Source organism: Struthio camelus, chromosome 1, assembly GCF_040807025.1.
Source record: "Struthio camelus isolate bStrCam1 chromosome 1, bStrCam1.hap1, whole genome shotgun sequence".
NCBI lineage: Eukaryota > Metazoa > Chordata > Aves > Struthioniformes > Struthionidae > Struthio > Struthio camelus.
Window position 1 is genome coordinate 59,143,930 of NC_090942.1, and position 18,760 is coordinate 59,162,689.

An 18,760-nucleotide genomic window follows, 5' to 3' on the forward strand; every position below is an offset into this window, starting at 1 on the left:
CATGAGGGAAAGTTGCACCCTGGAGGCTTTCAGAAATTCCTGTGTTCTGGTGACAGCACAGATCCATGATGTAGCACAACAGATGAAGAGGGTAAATCTGGGGCTAAAGTACAGCGCTGGGTGCTGAACACTGGAAGATTCAGCTTTGGCTCTGTGACTGACCCAATGTGAGACCTTTAGTCAGCCAACCATCTCTTCTTTTTTGGTGTGGAAAGTGGGCACACCTTCCCCTGCCTCTCTGAGGGGGCTTGTTGAACCTGTGGGAAGCATTTAGAGATGCTAGGAGCACCAGTTATGCTGAAATAAGGGTCTTGTTGATTATCATGTTTATGTTATGAAAGCCTCCAAGAAATCCTGCCTACGATGATGAGAACTTTTGGGCACAGGTGCTTTATGAGACATGAGCTTTTTAGTCTCTTTCTTGTTTTTTCAATCAACGAGGACGACCCTGATCTCTGCCATGTTTATTATGGTTCCCATGGTGACTACAGCTCACAGATAGAGGGAGGGTTGTTCCCTAGCAACTGTCTCTGGTGTTTACCCTTCATTCCACCTCCATACCTGGACTTCAGCAGGACCTGCCTGGTTGTAAGAATAACTTTGACATCTCATCAGAGACCATGAATCAGGTGAGAGAAGTGATAATGGCAGATGCTTTGCCTCTTGCTAAAACCTAGCTCCTTTCTTCAGTATGAACAAAATTTGAAAAGATCCAGTTTCACTTTGACAGCCATGGGGCTTCTCAGGCCTGGAAAGTTGCTGCAATCTCCTCATATTTTGATGGCCAAGCCAGATGCAAAAGGTATTTTCTTGACCACGTCTAGCAACTGGTGAGAATGGCATAGCAATTAATACACTTCTCTGAGGAAGTTAGTTCCCTGCCTGGAATGGCTGGAAGTCAAGAAAGTCAGGGTGCTGAACTAGGCTAACCATGCTTTTATTTTGTTTTTGCAGAAAAAGGAATGAAGAAGTTTAATCATTTTTAGCTTTTTGACCAAGATACATCTTTTCTGATATTTCTGCATATTGTCCCTCACCAAGTTGGTTTAACTGTTTTCCAGGAGGATGGTAAAATGATCCAGGAGTCCTTCCTGGCATGAAGATACTGGGATCTCAGAGTGACACCTTGACTTTGGACAAGGCCCCTAGGCTCAAAAGTAGAATGAACAATAAGCAAGGATAATAGCATCAAATCCAATTACAAAGTAGAAAGTAGGAACAGCAGCAGAACTTCAGCGTCTATTTGTCCAGGAGGAACTGGGGAAATGAATGCTATCAATGAATAGGATTGGGGAGATGAGCATGTTGCCTCTGTACGTAGAAATTCTGCTTAACTGCTTAATTCTGCTTAATTTGCTTCTGCAAAAGAGGTGCATTGAAGTGAGAGAAGAGGAATTTCTGCAATAGCAGATTGGAGAGAAAGTTCTCTCCATTGGATATAACAACAGCAATGACCATAGTTATTGCTATGTAGGAGGTGGGAGTTAACACAGGAATTTATTTAGGAACAGATTCCTGCACTTTGATCATGTTTAAATGTTTAGTTCTTCATTAAAGGGGATTAAAAGTAAGCCACGTACTGGCTCCCCCTCTGCACCTCTTGTGGCCCTTGTCTTCTTGTGGAGGAGGTATTTTCTCTTACTACATTTGGAAAGCATGCATCACTGACTCTTGCAGTCAGACTGATTGAGTAAATCCAGCTTCAGGATCCCAATATTGCATCAGACATGCTGCAGCGAAATGCTGGTGCAATGAAAAATACACGCTGCTGGTTTAAATCAGTCCTGAGAATTCCTATTAGTTAACTTCAAAGCAATAGGCTTCTTGCCCCATCAGATGATGTCTCTTTTCCAGTAACCAGCATTAAGAGCAGAAAGTAAGCATAAATGTCCTATCATGAGCTAATTCAACAAATGCAGACATATATCCCTACCTGATCAAGATCACATTTATACTGCTGCCAGAGCCAGCAGGTTCACAAAGCCTGTCTTCACCATTGTGGGCCATGTCATCAGTTGTAACCCATCATGAATTTCACATGAGCTAAGCCTGTAGAGTCCTACTGGGATAAGGAACACAGACCAGCAGCAGGACAGGACTGAGATTCCTTCTGCACGGAAGGGCATAAGCTTCTTCCAAGTGCAGGAGACAGGCAGAACCTAAGAGACCTAAGGGCTGGTTTTGCAAAGACTGGGTGTTGGATCAATCACATCAGCAGAGCTAACAAAGCAAAACAGGGAATAGTTGCTGCCAGAATCGGGGAAGAAACCTCATCCCCAACCAATCTCTCCTCCTCTGCATATTCAGCATTGTGCAGCCATTTTATGGTCATTACCTCCTCTCCCTGTTCATCTAGCCTTAGGAATGAGCTGTTATAACTGTATAGCACATGGCAGTCCTGGGAATGGAGGTCTCGACTGAAGCACCTGTAGGTGCTTCAGAATAGATAATAAAGTTTTCACTGATTTTTTTTTCCATTTTGGCCTGTTTCTTCACTGCTGCCTGTGAAAATTCTTGCAGCTCAGTATTCGTCAGGGGCACTGCTTGACCGTGTCTTAGACAGGCTGTCCCATGAGAGCTGATAATGTCAAATCCTGAAGGATTTCTGTGCTTTTTTTAATCTGAAAGGATCATGGGTTGTAGGACCAACCATACAGTCAGGTATGGACTGCCCTACCTTGATCTAGGGAGGCAAATTCCACATTTGCTTGAGAATAGTCCACATCTCAGGAAGATGAGCAGATGGGCAGGGCCACAGTCTTCTCCATTCCCTTCTTTGAGCCTGACATAGAACTTATTTCTCTTCCAAGGAGGTGCCACAAGCCTTAGCTCTGCCCACACCTGACACAGCAAAAAGCGTCTCTGTCCTGGCTGGCAGTTCATCAGGTAAGCAAAGTAGCAAAGAAACTCTCTCTTGTTCGGAGCTTGCTTTGCAACACAGCTTATGAGGGAGATTACCATTGCCTCCCTTCCTTTATGGTGTCCAGATTTGCATATACTCTGTGTGAGTGAAAACTACACAGACAGGGGAGCATGGGATCCCCTGTGTCTGTGGGCTGACGGGTTACAATCCCCCTGAGAATGTGTCCCCCCGCTGGTGGACTTGTCTCGCTACTTCCCTGCACAAGTGCAAAAAGCCAATGCTGTGCTGTAAACTCCTCAACAGATACCAATGCATGGCAGAGTCTGCAAGTGCACATTCACGTATGTTTGGAGGGGCCACCTAAATGTAAGAAAAGATAGAGCTGTGTGTGCACATTTGACCTCAAGATTTTTACCTGCACATTACTGTGCATGATCATCTGTCAAGAGTATGTTAGACTCCCTAGGAGCCTTCACCTGGTTTGGGGGGGAACAGTAAGTTTGGTATAATGCTGCTGAGTATTTTTTTTTCCTTCTCTCTTTGAGACCGTCGATACTTCTTTTATTATCTGACAATGACACCATGACATGTCTGGTTATTTCCAGCTCCACTTAAGGTACTACCCCTCATCAAAACAGTATCAAATTCATTGAGCTATTACTTTTGTCTTTAAGTTGAACCTGAGGAAGAGAGAAAGGAGCATCTTGCAGCAGCCTCACGGCCCAGCAGCCGGAGAACATCCCTACGGAGTTCCAGCAGAACCTTCTGGAAGATCTCCAAAGGCCCATCAGCTCAGGGAATGGCAAAGAACCCCACATCTGTCAAATCCCAGGCATCTCCTTCTGCAAAGTATGTTCAAAATAAAAGCCACAGTAAACAGAGTCTCCAGGCCAAAACTCCCTCCATGCAGGATCTTCATTCAAGAAGACTTGAAGAGGAAGGAGGGGATACTTGTGCCACCAAAGACCCAGCAGTGGGGCACAAACTAAGAGGGAGGAACAGCGGTTTCCACCTCTCTGCAATATCCAGGCAGAAGGAGGCGGAGGACAAACCAAGCTCAAATGCCAAAGAGCCAGCAGCAGGCCAGCACCGAACACTGGGGCCTAGGGTGTCTGGATCTCCCCAGAAGAGCACCAAGGCCAGCTACAAAGAGGCCAAGAAAACCCGCTGCAGATTAAGTACCAAAGAGTCCTTAGCATCATTAGGGCAAGATGTGAAAGCAGAGGGGAAGCTTCTTCTGGGGAAGAGAAACACCTTGATGCACGCTAACAGCAAATATAAATCTGTCAATGCAGATGAACTTACCAGCAGTGAAGAGGTACTGGAGGAAGCAGTTTCATGTGTCCTTTGGGGCAGGTTGAAGGCTGTTTTTACAGTGTAGCAGGAGGGCTGAGTGGGTGAGATATAAGCAGTTTCTAGATGGCATTTAGGGAATAGATTTAGAGGAATAGATTTGGGCTTCACACTGAGGTGCAGTGGCACATTCCACAGACAGTCTGTCCCATCTCTTTTTTCATTTTATTTTCCCCTCCCCCTTTCATTTATAAGGTTCCTGTAGGCAGCAACAGAGTCCCAACTCAACAGGGCAAAGTAGTGTGGTACCAGGACCCAGTCCAGGGCCAAACACCATCAGGTCTTTCTAATTTGCAGCCATTTGCACCAATGTCAGTTGGTCCATGCAGTTACAATGCCGACAGAGGCTGCTGACGGAGGGAGACTCAAGGACAGACTTGGATCCGGGATATTAGTCATAGTTCAAGAGCCTATACAGGGATGGAAACGCTGGGAGGAGTTTGGTGCACTTAAGGTGTGTGAACTGAAACTGGTTCCATGTTCATGTTTTCAGGAACGGCAGGCTCTGTGCAAGGCAGGATTAATCATGGGGCAGAAAAGGCTCAGCGACCGCACTGAGATGCTACAAAACCCCCTGACCGCTACATCTTTTGCTGATTACTACCAGCTGGGTTTTAACCTGAGGTCAAATATCTTCCAAGGTGAGGGGATGCACATACCTATGCCTGATCTTCAAAGCTGGGCCCATCTATACTGTGCCTGGGCCCTGGGCATCTGCGCTGGTTTGGGTAGACGTCTGACTCTCAGTGTCCCTCATCTTCCCCTCTTGCCCCTTCCATCCATGGCACTCCTTTCCTAGGTTGTGATGCTTGAGGAAATGATTCTTCTGTATCCAAGAATCTCTGAGATAAATGTCTCCTACTCCAGTTTATCATGTACCACCATGAGTCAGATTCCTTATCCTTATACAGTACATTCCATGACTTGCTGAATATTGAAAACTACATTATCCTGGGCTTATCCCTTTGAAAAGAGGGGTATCTTGCTCCAGGGAGCTCGAAACCATTATCATCAAGGAGAGGGTAAAATAAAAAGGAAGATGAGAAGGAAAGGACGAGAGATGATAAAAAAAGCCCCTCAAATGGCTAAAAAATGAGCTAAACAGAGAAGTCAAGAGTCCAGTGAATGGGAGCTATCTGTAAGCGTCATGGCAGAAAAGGAACTCAAGGCCTTGAGTGGTAAGATAGTGCTTTTTGTGAAGCTGTACTGCTGAATAGGAAGTTACTCACATGGATGAGAGGATTCAAGAGGAGATCAAGTGGGTACTTGAGTGAAGAAAGGACACTGGGATACAAATAAAAACGATACCATGCTGTACCCTCTATGTGTATCTCATACTTTAGAATGAAAAGCAGATAAATTGGCAAACACAGGCTCCTGCCTGTGTGATGATGAGGCTGTTATTCAGCACCTAGCCACACATCTAAAAAAAGATGTTGGAGTCAACACACACCTTTTCCAGTGCCTTTGAAATTGCTGGTGTGGCTCTCCTGCTTCAATTCCAGGCCCGCAATAGGGTGGTTTCTGAATACAATTCCTCATTTGCTGTCCCTTGCAGGTGGCCCACTGGAGAGCAGAAGCTTGATGAAAGATTCCTACACCCCCGATGTAATTCAGAAAGCAATCAGAGATCCCAAGAATTGGCATGGAAGGAGGACTGATGAGCTAGGTATGGCTTGTGTCAGGAAAAATACATTGTTGAACTTCTGAGATGGGTGCTGCTTCTGCCAAGGATAAAGGATGGGTATGGGCAAATGGGTGGACTACACATTGGCATGTTCACAAGGGGAACTCTACAGCTAGAAAAATCCCTGAGGAGTAATACTGTGAGAAGGGGAGCTGTAATTGAACTATGATTTGCCTTCTTTACAGGGAGATGGCATCAGAAAAATGCCCTAAATCTTAACCTGCAGAAAGCCTTTGAAGAGAAATATGGGAAGAACAAAGGCAAACCTTAGAAGAATAAGGTTAGGGATTGGAGTGCTTTCAGCAAGTTCTTCCTCAACCGTCTAATAAACCTCCATATAAGCCTTCTGCCAATTGCTTGCTAGGTGTCAACAGCAGGTGTGTTGGTGCTCTCTTCTCCTCCCAATTAGGGAGTCTTCTGGAAGAGGAATGCCAGAGAAACCTGAATGTGCATGGAAAAAAAAATCGCTTTGTTGGTCACTGGTAAGTTGAGCCTCAATGGGATGCGAGATGCACGCCCTGCAGAGGGTAGAAGGATGTGAGAGGACAGCAAATAGAAATTCATCTGCTACTACAGAAGGTGGAGTAGGATGTATGAGGCAGGACCAGGAATCCCACTGAGTAGCATGGAAGGTGGGGGGGGGGCGGGGGGGAGTGAAGTCTAGTTAGCAATGAACATGATTTTTGAATGTCACCCTCCCTGCGACCTATCTGTAGTGCTGGATTTTTAAGTGGGACCTAGACAGGATGCCAAGGAAGGGAGATAGGTGTGCGTGTATGTGTATATGTGTGTATAAACTCAGGTTTGTCAGAAGATTCATGATACTTCAGTGGCTGCCCCAGCAATCCAGATAGATAGAAGGAAATACACAGAGGATACACAGGAAATGAACCAGGGTCACCCAAGAGCCTGAATGCTGCCTACCTCTTCCATCCAAAGGCTGTAAAACTCTCACATAGCTTAAGAGCTGGAGGTATATAGCAGCCAGGCACACCAGGCAAAAAACCAGCGGCCTATTGATGTTTTCCAGGTGATTTCAGACTCTTGTGCTTCTTAGGCACCAAACAGTGTCCATGCAATAGCCCAACGGCAAATCCAGTGGTTGGCAACAGATGCCTTTGTGGGGTAGGAGAGGAAATTTCTCTGCCCACAGTTCTGGTTTTGTTGTTATGTCTGTCACTTGGAGGATTTCATGGAAAGTTCTTGCCTAGGCAGGGAGCAGCAGTAATGCTGGGAAAACAAAAAGAAACACATCTGAGAAGAGAAGGTGTCAGGGTGTTCACCCAAAGCCCACAGAATTTGCAGGCCAAGCTAATACAAACCAAAACATCCCGCCTAAAGGAAACAGGAAAGCTACAAGAAGCCCCTGGATTTCTCCAATCTGCAAGTCACCCGCAGAGTGAATGGACTATTACTAAAGCTCTCATTAAGTCATACTCACCCCTGCTAGCCCTTTCCCCACCTCCCAGATATATGTCTCTTAGAGAGAAGCACACGCCTCCACCGCACAGTCCATGCCAGAGAGTATGTCCAAAGAATAACCCAGGATCACCCAAGAGCTTGAATGCTGCAGTACATGCAGGGTTATTGGGGATTTCTGACGTGTTCTTCTGATAGTATCTAATGGATATTCTTGCAGGCTCCTGCCTTCCAGCCCCATAGACTGTACCAGGTTGGCCCAGCAATCGCAAAGTACCTGTCTGGGAAGGGAGATGCTCTGATCCTTCCCCTCTGCTCCCAAGCTTTCCCCATTTTAAAAGACTGATATTTTGCTGCTACTTGATACAAACTGCTTCAGGACAGAATTAGGATTGATACACCACTCTTTGTCAGTTTTGGCTTAGATGAGAATGTGCTGACTACATAAAAGTAGTGAAGTAAGTTAAAATATAACTATGATTATCATGTGATAATCATTTTCCACCAGCAGTAATTAACCATTTGGAATTCAGATGTTTCCAGGCACGTGCCCAAGTCTTTCAAACTAAGGAGACTGGCCAAATGGCAATGTGTATAAATCTCCCTGCGGGTTTCCTTGTGCATCAGTACGAGAGGTCCCTGTCTGTGCACACAGCACTCTGGCTTTAGCTGGACAGCAGGGCTCTGTAGCACCACCCTGTTCTGCATGTTGCATGCAGCACTGATGACCAGCATGACTCCAAGTACATAACAAATGCTGTCCTCTGAGCCTGCAGCAAGTCGTAATCCAGAATCAATGGACCTGAAGAGAAACCTACTGACATTATTTGGCATACTAAAAGCAGAAAGTCCAGGGCACAGTTAGCTAACACAGATATAAGATCTTAATATAAAGGCTGAATCGGCATACAAGTTTACAGGTCTCTTTCTAGTGGTCTAGGCAGACAGAGTGCAAAATTCTGGTACAGTTTGGAAAAAATGCAATTTGCTATCCATGAAAGGCTAAGGAAAGTGTCTTAATGGTGCATCACTATACTGTGCCACAAACTGTGATGTTTGTCTCTTGCTGTGAAGAACAATAATATCACTTTACACACTTTTTACAAATAAAAATAATATGTTTATAAGCACAATAATGCAAAATAGTTGACACTGTGTAATGCAGTCAAATGGATGCCATCCGATCGATGCCAAATGGATGCATACACATGGTAATCTCCTTTCCTCTTCCTCTCTGCTTTGCCAAATGATACAGCACAGCCAGAGGCAATCACGTTCTGATAGGTGATGCATCGACAGGTGCAGAGATAACTGAGATAGCTTTCAATGAGACAGCTCAGCTACTGGAAGCAATCAATACCTGAAGTCACGGAACGCTGAACAGACTGGTTGACTGATTTACCGAGAACCATGGTGAGGTGTGTTACCCTAAGCAGCACTCCATAATGCCTAGAGTGCTTTGGATACCCAAACAAGCATGTTTAAAGCCAGCTTGGGAATTTCCAAATAGTATATCAGATGCGGTTAGACAAGACAGCTGAGCTGAAATGAGTGCTCATTGCTGCTCAAAGTCTCCCACCCATCCCTCTGCTGTTCGTTCCTGCTTGTTTTTTTGTGCTGGTGCTGACACTTACCTGCCCTCACTCCAAACTGATTCAACTTGATAAACCAGCAAAAATCAATGCAGAAGAAGAAAGCAAAGTTAACAGGTTAACCAATTAAATTTGCTTAGCGAAGGATCTTGTTACAGGCAAGGCAGATAGTGGTGGGGCTTGCAGATGTGGAGGAACAGGAGTGGAGAGGGAAATGGCCTTTCACTTTTTGCCTTTTTTTATGCAGTGAGACGTTAGACCTCTGCTATATTGTCTCACTGAACTCAGCACGTTGCAATGTAGATAGCTTGTATTTAAGTGATCTTGCAAGGCCTGAGCATTGGGTGGCAGCTCTGAGCAAATGTTTTTACCTGACAGGCTGGAGCTGGAAAAAAAAAAAAAAGAAAAGTGTTCTTCTCTGGATTAGCTAGTCACAAAAACAGCTGGTTAAGAGCTGTTTCAGTCATCTATAAACAGTGAATGCACTTGAAATATAGATAATCATATAGTACTATAGCAATTTGAAATAGTCCAATTAAATTCAAGCATCTGCAGCACTCTTGTCCTACCTTTTAGTTTTTCCTGCAATAATGGACATTTCCCAGTTTAGGTTTAGGCATCCCACCAATTAAGACATAGCTTATCCTGCAAGATACCACTGTTAAGAAAGGTTTCCTGTTCTCCATCTTTTTTTCTTTTTCACTTAACCCCCTGACTTCTGTCTATCTTGGGCTATCCTGAACAATTCCAATCTGTCTTTGTTGTCTACACTGCAAGTGATTTTGAATGGCCCACTAAAGCAACTGTAACTGTAAGAACAGAAGATACTCACTGCAAGAACTCTTATCATCTCCAGCCAGCTATTAAATTCAATCTTGTACATTGTAAAGCTTGCACTGAACTGAAACTTAATTTCAGAGCCACTTCTATCCTGAGGTAAGCCCAATACCTCATTCCTTAAAAAATGAAGTACTTACTGCTGATCCTGCCTTTAATGGGATAAAGAGAAATCCCGAGCTGCTTGAAATGCCTAGAAATCACAATAAAGAGGGAGCAAGGGAAATGACGTCAGTGGATTTCAGTCTTGGACACTTGGGTTGAAATGCAATTGTGTCTTAATTTTGAAGGTATTTAAAACACTTTTATGCATCAGGAGAATGGTGTTTGAACATGCCTGAGGATTAGGAATTACTTTTGCTGGTCTCCTTGGTAGTGGAAAACCAAAGGAGCTATGTAGTAAGAAAGTGGAGAGAAGAGAGATTTTCCCCAGGGGTCTCTTGGGGTTTTGCATGCCGCTGACTCCTCTCTGAGGAACTGAAATACTAAGGGGGCAGTGTGGGGACTGCAAATAGAATGAGAACTTCTTGGGCTAAAGCTGCTAAGAGCAGCTACTCAGTATCAGAGGTGAGATCACTGCACTTGGGAATGGTAAGAGAGGTTTAGGAGCAACATTTTTCTCAGAGACGAACAATGGATGCTCTCAAGTCCGGGCAAAGAATGGAAGTGGAATACATTACCAAAAATCTTTCAGGTTATGTTATTGAATTTAGTAAAGTGGCTTTCTAATGTTTATGTTGAGTTGCCATTTTATCCCTTTTGGTAAGTTCCTTTTCTTTTAAGCCCTCGGATGCATTGCTCTTGAGCAGAAAACTTGATTATCCAAGCTTATTATGTGCCCAAGCAGAATCTTTTTTTTTTTCCCAGAACCTAGAAGCTTGAGCTGAAATTGGTTACCTCTTTTTAGAAAGAGGACCTAGATAAATCTGGCCAATGAAACATGGCAAGGGATTGTGTAGCACGCCCATCTAAATGCAGGTATGGTGGACTTATATCCTGTACCTTTTACAAGATGCATTAATATAACTAAGAAAGGGAGTAGGGTTGCTTGAGAAATTTCTCCACACTGAACTGGAGACTGGACAGGAGAAATAGCATTTGTGGGAAGAAAATGAGAATGTAATGGTGGCATTCTTCAAATTTTATCTTTTTATCTTGGATATCAAAGATCACCACAATCCTAGCAGGCTTCTCTGAGTCTTACAGCTGGCTGCATTCCTTTCCACAGTGGCTTCAAATTTCTAAAGAGCAGAATGACCTCAATACTCTGTGTGTTCTCTTCCTTGCCACTGATGGATCCCCCATCATGTACAGGCTATTTGATAATTTTAATGTGTTTGGAAAGCCTGTTTATTCATGGATCTTCCTGGTTCATGCAAGTCTTCTCACTAGGTTTTGGGTAGGGGGCAGGGTAGCAATAGCCCGTAATGGAAGAAAACAATCATGATGCTGTCAGGATTAAACAGGACTGTGGTGTTCTCCAACACAGGTTCTTCTGAAAAACTGATTCCTTTCCAAAAAACATGGGAGGAAATATTTGTGGATTCTGAAGGTCCATGGGGACTTGGAGGGACAGTAAGATAGTCCCCAAATGCATCCAGGTGCAATTGAGGAGAAGGGTTTGGCGTTTGACCTGAAACTGCAAGCAGGGCATCAGATTTCCCAGGAGAAAACTCATGGCAAAAGCAGTCATCGGGGGGCTGGATCTCCTGTGAGTCAGACGCTAATTCTCCATCAGTGGCGAGGGACAGGTGGTTGGAGTGTCTGGCTGATGGCAGTAAGAGGCTGTCTGTGGTGATGTAGCTCAAGGAGCACTGCTGGGCAGAGCCAGTACGGCTAAGAGCCATTGGAGATTTCTGCCGTTCCGGCCTCACATTCATGCATTTCCCACAGGCTGGTTGGGCTGGTGAGATTTCTTCCCCGCCGCTGAGATGCTGCATCATTTCCTTCCGGTCTGGGAGCAGGAGAGGCTGCAGAGGAAGTGCTCCTGGCTGTGCCTGCCTCTGAGGAGGCTGGGGACAGGCTTCCTTTGGGAGGGTCACATACTGAAGGGACGCTGATTTCCCATGGATTCCCGCTGGGACTGCTTGAAGGGCCTGATGCATATCGGGCTGAGAGGGCATCACTGGCCTGTACAAGTATGGACCATTGAAATCAAAGCAAGGGACTGCTGTCTGGGAAGCAATACTTGCATCAGCAACATTCTTGCATGTAAGCCTGGCAAACAAGCAGGACTGACCATCGGTATGATTTAATGGCATACAAGTGCGGCTGATGAAAATAAGGTTCTATGTGGCACTCCGGATGTCTGACAGGGGTTGTGTGGCTCCAGGGTAGAATGGGAAACCTTCACTTTCTCTGCCTAAGCTCCAGGGAACTCTGCTGAACTGCTCCTAATCATCCTTTTTAGGTGAAAAACACAGAACTTACTTAGCTTCTAATGACAGCTCTCTAATTGCCAGCTCTGTAAAGTGATCATTGTACAGAAACAGGAGTTGGTCTACAGAAGCACACTGTACTCCAGGAAGTTAGAAGGAACCTTTGGCTACATCTCTTGTATCTTCCTCAGCAGATGCAAGCCTTAGCCTTCTCTGTACTGTAGTAAGAGACCAACTGTCTAGTGCTAACGCTGACTTTTCTCAATGCCAGGATATGTAATGTAAATCGGCTTTTGAGAAAGTTTGTGTTTATACTGCGATTAAAAAAGAGCTGGGAACCATCCTTTGACCCTCAGGTTAAATGGCATAGACTGGCTGTGTCTAGCACACACTGCATAACCCTGGTAGTTTTTTGGGTCTCAACACAGTGTCCTTGCAATCTACAGAACAGCTATGTTTTTGTGTCCTTTTTGTTTCTTCAGTTCAATGTGTACAAAATAATGTCAGACTTGTGCAGCAGCTGTGTTCATAGTGTGAAACTGAGGCTATGTGTAGCATGGCCTGGATGCAAAGTCTGCTAGAATACTGTTAAAGGACAGTGGATGCAGCCAAACCTGGTACAGTCATGTCTGATGTGGCCCCCTGGGAATGGTTGCTACCCTGAGCAATATCCCAGTTTGTGCCAGGATGTTATCTTATAGAACAGCAGTTGGCAGAGGCCAAACCATGGCAGGAGGGTGCTGGCAACAAAACAGTATAAGCAGTTACAAGACAGTGCTTGAATCTATGTCTTGAGCCTGATTTATTTGGAAGTACAGATTCAGACAATGTGATTGCTAGCATCAGCATTTATGCAGCTCTAGAGCTTTCAGTGATATTTTGCAGTTACTTCTTCAAAATAGAGCATCCCTGTCTCAAGGATCTTACAAATGCTGAATATTAGACAGAGGGAGAAGACAAGGTGAGGTTTCAGTGAAATAACTAACATAATCCATCTTTCATTTACATGACTTATGAAAGCATATGTTGAAAAGATCTGACCCTCTCTCCTAAGAGGCAGATAATTATTATGAAGCCCAAGAGTTATTTTAATTTGTGCCAGCCTCCCCTAATTGCTCTGCAGGTTAGGATAGTTTTCTGGGCAGAGCACTATGGTCATCACCCCTCCCTACCTTTGAAGACCTGACACAAATTTGAGGTTGTATGTACAATGTGGGTCTCTTTCTGATCAATGTCACACTGGTCTGGGATCACTGCAGTTCTTCTCTGGTCACTCTCCACTTTCACAGTCACACTCTGCTAGAGGGAGCAGAACATGTTTCATTTCTAGAGAATGAAGGGATGAGGGAATATACATATTTGAGAGAGAGGATGTGGTTGTGTTCAGGTAGGCTGTGAGGAAGTCAACCAACAAGATTTCCACCCTAGCAAGTCTACCTCTTTTATTCAAATCTATTTCCAGAGTGAATGCAGAGAAAGAAAGGGAGCAGATTTCCATCCTCAGACTTCCAGCTGGGGAGGTCAAGATCTGCAGCTACAGGAATTCGTTGCAGTTTCTACAGACATTTGGGAGGAGTACATAGACTTAGGAAATATACAGGTGAAAATTCTTTGTCCTCCTCATCCCAGTGCGTGAATACATGTATAGCCTGCCCTTACCTCATGGTTAGTAAGGAACCTGTCAGAAAAGGAGTCATGAGTGTGCTTTTTACTTACCCATCCAGTGCTTGAAGGCAGTTAATCTGTTCCATGTGCTCAGAAGTGTTCTGCCCACTGAAGTCTATCTGGCTGGCTGGCAGTTGGCTGGCAGCTTTCTGAAAAGAGAAAATGAAGATTTTAACAGTTTTGAGGAGAGAGATCCCTTTTAAGGCCAGGAAGACCCAGGAGCCGTGGGCACAAGAATGCAAGTAGCACAGATAGGCACTTAGCATAAGAAGGAGTTTCCAGGCATTCACACCAAATAATTAGCTTTACCAGTTTATCAACCTCTGTTTTAAAAGTAATCTTTTCCCAATAACTTTTGTCCCAACAATTTTGTTGTTTTCATTCTTAAGGTCCTACTGTGTCCCCACCTAAGCACAGTATAATACTGCTGCAGGAAATCTTTAATAGATCAATTGACACCGGTTTAAGAAACTGCCAGTCTGAATGTATTCTTAGAATGTATTCTTGAATGTATTCTTCATACCTCTTTGACTTCAGCTAACCTTTTCTGTCAGCTTTTCCCTCTTTTGTCTTTGCTCCAGTGTGCAGATTACTTTCACCTTTCAATCTTCATTCTCTAGTCTGAAAAAGTTAAGGTCTGTCTTCTATCTTCAAGTCAGCACGAACGGTAATGTGGAAGCAATCTCACTGCTGAGGCTACAAAATTTGTTCTCTTCTCCAGAAAATTGTTCTTTCACTTCCATGTCACCTATCCCTAACCTATCTTTATGTAGAATAGGAGTCAGGGGATGCTGCCCCTGCACGTTCCTTTTCACAGTAAACATCAATGCTATTGCTTTGTGCCATGCAGGCTCTGATCCAGCACCATATGAGGACACTGTGGGTAATAATTCACCTGTAGGTATGAAATGACTGTCCTTCTGTAACAGCTGACCAGAAAAAAAAGAATTACTGGAATGTTTACAAAGCTTAGGATAAGATAACTCACTGCACTGTCAACTTTCGAAACCATGAGACAAAGAAGAGAAAACATTTGTGGTTGGAGAACCAGGTATGAGATGCCCTTTCTCTTCACCCTAGAACAACTCCATGTCATACTTCTCCAGGTGCACCCCAGCAAAGCACAATTCCCTTTTACCCGCAAGTAGCTCTGGATCAGGAGACTCTTGCTGGGGTTTGGAATCTTCTCCTCCCAGTTTTTCTTCTTCCTGCAACAACAACACAGAGGTTCCAAGATTTGCTTCTTGCCTAGGCTGCAAAGGGAAAAGATTACACTGCACACGCAAACACACGCACACACACACACACACAGTGCTGCTCTGCACAACAAGGCACCACCAAGGCCCTGAAACACCACAACCCAAGTCTCATCTGCACGTGGACACGCACAGGACTCCCCTTTGCACACCAAGGCTGATGTCCACATAGCGCACTCTCTCATGCTGGATGAGCAGTGCCTCGCCCTCGGTTTTTCACCCTTTATTCCATTTGCATGGCCAACATGCTGCTAAATCTCCAAGTCACAGTGCAAACCTACCTGAGGAGATACCTATAGCTGCAATGAGCAATTATTAGCAAAGTGATGATGATGGCTGGGAGCATCACTGGGAGAACCACTGGTGACAGAACTGAAACAGAGAAAAGAGAAATAGGGAGCTACCCGCACAGAGTGGCTGCTTCCTCTAACAGGTTTTTCATTTTCGTCACTCGCCATGCAACAAGATCAGGGAAGAAGTTAAACAAGCTGGAGTGGGGGGCAGTAAGGCCACGGACCACCTGCATCCTCCCCTGCAGATGCCCCAACGTTCCTCAGCCTAGGCCCCGATTCTCAGCCAGCACAGCATGACGACCCACATCCCACAGGCCCTGGCTTCTCAGCCAGCCCTTCCACCCCCACACGGCCCCGCTCCACCCCGCGCTACCTTCTGGTGTCTCCCAGGATACCTCCGTGCTCCACTTGCTGTACTGCCCGGAGAAGCCACTGGTCTGCCCCAGTCTGGCTCGCACACGGGCAACGTAGCTGCTGCCTGGAACAAGGCCCTCATGGCTGAGATAGCAGTGTGTGGTGTTGGAGAGTGAGAGCGAGGCAGCTTTCTGTTAGCGGGGGAAAGCAGGGAGGGAGTGAGGGAGGACAGGGGAACGGAAGAGAAGGGAGGAGGGGAGACAGGGAAAGAGCTAGAGGATGCGACCCTCAGAGAAGAGCCCAGAGAGATCTTTCTGAGGGCAGTATAGCATCTCCAAGCACTCCCACACGTGTGACAGTCAACACCCATGGTGTAGCACTCTGTGCTTGCATCCCGGAGGGGCTTCTGTGTGCGTGCTGCCTGCATAGCACAGGCGGGACAAGGCACAGGCATTGCCAGATAAAATTTGCCCCTGCAGATGGGCTGGCTCTTGCAGCTTTGAGAGGCTCAATTGTTTTCAGCATCAGCTGCGCAGGCTCAGAGCACTGCCCAGGGCAGAACTGTGCGGGAATTTGGCCCGATCAGGCTGACAGGTGTAGAAACATAGGCAGATGTGGGCAAACAACAGATCAAAGGAAATACTCTCTTAAAATTTTGAAAACATTCTTCTTCCGGGGAAAGAGCTTCACATGCTTTTTGCCATCTTCCCACATGAGCCCTTCCCTTTTCTCATTTGCCCTCTTCCCTTTCCTCAAGGGAAGGTGCATGCACATTAACTGTCTTGGGTTGGTAGGTGTCTGGGCCTTGAGTACAACCTCTTCTCCCCCTTCCAGGGCTTTGGCTGCTCATGCGCAAGGCCAATTCTGATACAGCACAGCTGTGTAACCTGGGATCAGACTGTTGTGAAAAAGCTGTGTGGCAAAAGCTTTGAGACGCCTCATTGGAGACATCCCCACTTTCACTGAGGAGCTACTTTTAAGCTCAGGCCTTTACCCTTGGATCTTGCCTGAGCTATGATGCAGCCAAATCTATGCCTGGTGAGGTACCTTGCTAATTCTGATGTGTGGAATTCACTTCCTAGCTTGATCTTGAGCCTGTCTCCTGACCATGGACTTGCTACCGGATCTAGACTGATGGCTGAGTCTGGTCACTGTCACTGCAGCTGTTCTCCTCTTGTTACTGCAGGTCTGTGCCCTTGTCAGTGAGGTCACTGCCTCTGCCTGCTTTGCTATCTTGTCACCCTCAGCTCCTTGCTCACCTCCCTTAGAGAGCAGCCAAAGCTGCTTTCAGAACAATAGGGCTGGTGGTTTATATATGTAAATATGTATGTTCTGCTTTCTGAGAAGTCAGAAAAGGTAGCTCAGAGAACTGCAGCTAGCAGCTAGAGCAAAAGGTTTGTGGGGATTATGGAACGTCAGTCCTTTTCCAAAAAAATGATTTCCACACAGACCTGTGGAGTCCATTGTGCTACAAGAACATTTCTGTGGTTTGTAGACTTCAATCCATAGCAAACTGCTAACATTTTGAATGTGGTTCAATACTCTATGGACTGTAAGGGGCATCTTCTCCATTGACTTCTGTAGCTGCCAGGTCAAATAATGCGAGAATCCTACAGTTCTTTCTCAAAACAAAACCAAGAAAACTTCTTCCTATTCCCATGTCATGTATTTACTTCCTACTCTCCTATCTCTTTGCTCTTTAGCCCTCCATCTCCTGCTTTTGTTATCTATTTTTTCCCCATCCCCTATCTCTTCTTTCTCTGCCACTTCCTCTCCCTCATACCCTCCAGTTTGATAGTTCAGTTCTTCTTTGAAAGGAAGCAGAAGTAGCTAGGAGATAGTGACAAACACAGACCAGTATCTCCACAAGGAAACCCAGTGAGTCAAACATCTATGTACAACTTCTCTCTTTCTCACAGCATATTTTACAGAAATTATTTCAACATAGCTGTGCTCTTACTGGCATAAAGAGGAAGAAGAAGCCTCCTTTGCCATGCTGATAACTTATCATCTCCATTGCATCTAGTGTAACACATCTTTTTCCACTCTGGCTGCAGTAATTAGCATGCCCTGCCTGTCACGGAAGGACTGAGTACTGAACCAGTTTAAAGGCATCATTAAACAGTTTATTGAACCGTAACAGATAACAGATTTGGCTGTCAGTATAGGCATTCCTAGTATTAACGAATGGATTTGATAACAAATAAAGTAATTAACTAGTAAACATATTTATCAATATATTTACATATATTGACTATTTACATGTATTCATGCATTATGGCACAGGGAAAGGAATGGAAAGAAAATAGCAGACAAAAGAAGGATAAGTAGCTACTCTTCCAAGGGAAAAGCAGTAACGAGTGAGGAAGCTATCCCTTCCATGGTTTGGACACTCACAGTCCCCTTTAACAAAGAAGGTTTGCTTCTGTAGACTGGTCAGAAACTGTCCAGTAGGTGCACCAAACGCTTACGCAACCATGCAGAGAGAGATTTAAATCCTGGCGGGAATTCCTCGGGCGGTGTCCCGATCCAAGGGGATATTCATCACTTCAGCAGACCTGCTGCGTCCGATGAGGCGATCTCAATCTCGGAAGCCTGCTGCGGTTATTTATAGCCATGATCGAATTAGAGGTGTGGTCATACTATTACATGGTGGCTCTGGCAAGTTCAGGATGATTCCAGCATGTTCTTGAATGTTCTTTGATGGAGAGGTGCCACTTGCTCCGCTCATGTGGGATTTGATGGCTAGCTGTTTCCTCCAATCATGACCAGTCCAGTCGCTAGGCAGAAAACTGGTGGCCAACAGGTATACCCAGGCAGGGTCAGCTGTAGGTCAGGCCAAGAGACATCAGGTATACCCATTGAAGTCTGCGGATGCCACCACACTGCCATATTTACACCTGTGGTCTCACAGCAAAAGCAGAAGAGTGTGATTGAAAAGATAATGAAAACAACTTGATCAGCATGTCCTGCTTTGTTTTCTTCCTTATGCTGTACATATCCAATTTCCTCTCCACCCTGGACTCTCCAGCACTGGTGCCTGGAGGCTGGATACCACCCTGG

The 18,760-nt window shown here is 45.2% G+C and overlaps 3 protein-coding genes across 4 annotated transcripts; 1 reads left to right on the forward strand and 2 right to left on the reverse strand.

Moving 5' to 3' along the window:
• The first annotated feature begins 53 nt into the window (after window positions 1-53).
• Window positions 54-6,402, forward strand: CIMIP4 (ciliary microtubule inner protein 4). 2 transcript variants are annotated; one of them, XM_009684313.2, is made up of 7 exons: window positions 54-629; window positions 2,811-2,886; window positions 3,538-4,181; window positions 4,710-4,857; window positions 5,775-5,885; window positions 6,089-6,183; window positions 6,268-6,402. In XM_009684313.2, exons 1-6 carry the CDS (start codon window positions 621-623, stop codon window positions 6,172-6,174), a joined length of 1,074 nt encoding a protein of 357 aa, XP_009682608.1. In that variant the 5' UTR covers window positions 54-620; the 3' UTR covers window positions 6,175-6,183; window positions 6,268-6,402. The 2 variants fall into 2 exon arrangements, with proteins under 2 accessions (XP_009682608.1, XP_009682607.1); XM_009684312.2 differs by lacking the exon at window positions 6,268-6,402 and having other exon boundaries at window positions 6,089-6,226.
• Window positions 6,403-7,008: 606 nt separating this feature from the next.
• LOC138067230 (interleukin-3 receptor class 2 subunit beta-like) lies at window positions 7,009-16,934 on the reverse strand. Its single transcript, XM_068943169.1, has 4 exons — window positions 15,332-16,934; window positions 14,933-15,002; window positions 13,846-13,943; window positions 7,009-7,133 (listed from the first exon to the last, which is right to left on the reverse strand). The coding sequence occupies exons 1-4, from the start codon at window positions 15,394-15,396 to the stop codon at window positions 7,094-7,096; spliced, it is 273 nt and encodes a 90-aa protein (XP_068799270.1). The 5' UTR covers window positions 15,397-16,934; the 3' UTR covers window positions 7,009-7,093.
• On the reverse strand, window positions 11,125-12,027 carry LOC138067224 (uncharacterized). The gene has a single exon (XM_068942986.1). The coding sequence runs from the start codon at window positions 12,010-12,012 to the stop codon at window positions 11,140-11,142; it is 873 nt and encodes a 290-aa protein (XP_068799087.1). The 5' UTR covers window positions 12,013-12,027; the 3' UTR covers window positions 11,125-11,139.
• Window positions 16,935-18,760: the final 1,826 nt, after the last annotated feature.

Excerpts from the sequence above, each read along its gene's own strand:
- LOC138067230 (XM_068943169.1), bottom strand. The coding sequence starts at position 15,396 with ATGCTCCCAGCCATCATCATCACTTTGCTAATAATTGCTCATTGCAGC. Across the intron at positions 15,003-15,331 it reads AGCTATAGGTATCTCCTCAG|GAAGAAGAAAAACTGGGAGG; the intron begins GTAGGTTTGCAC and ends TTGTTGTTGCAG. Across the intron at positions 13,944-14,932 it reads TGATCCAGAGCTACTTGCGG|AAAGCTGCCAGCCAACTGCC; the intron begins GTAAAAGGGAAT and ends TTCTCTTTTCAG.
- LOC138067224 (XM_068942986.1), bottom strand. The coding sequence starts at position 12,012 with ATGCCATTAAATCATACCGATGGTCAGTCCTGCTTGTTTGCCAGGCTT.
- CIMIP4 (XM_009684313.2), top strand. Across the intron at positions 2,887-3,537 it reads CCTGGCTGGCAGTTCATCAG|TTGAACCTGAGGAAGAGAGA; the intron begins GTAAGCAAAGTA and ends TTTGTCTTTAAG. Across the intron at positions 4,858-5,774 it reads GAGGTCAAATATCTTCCAAG|GTGGCCCACTGGAGAGCAGA; the intron begins GTGAGGGGATGC and ends TGTCCCTTGCAG.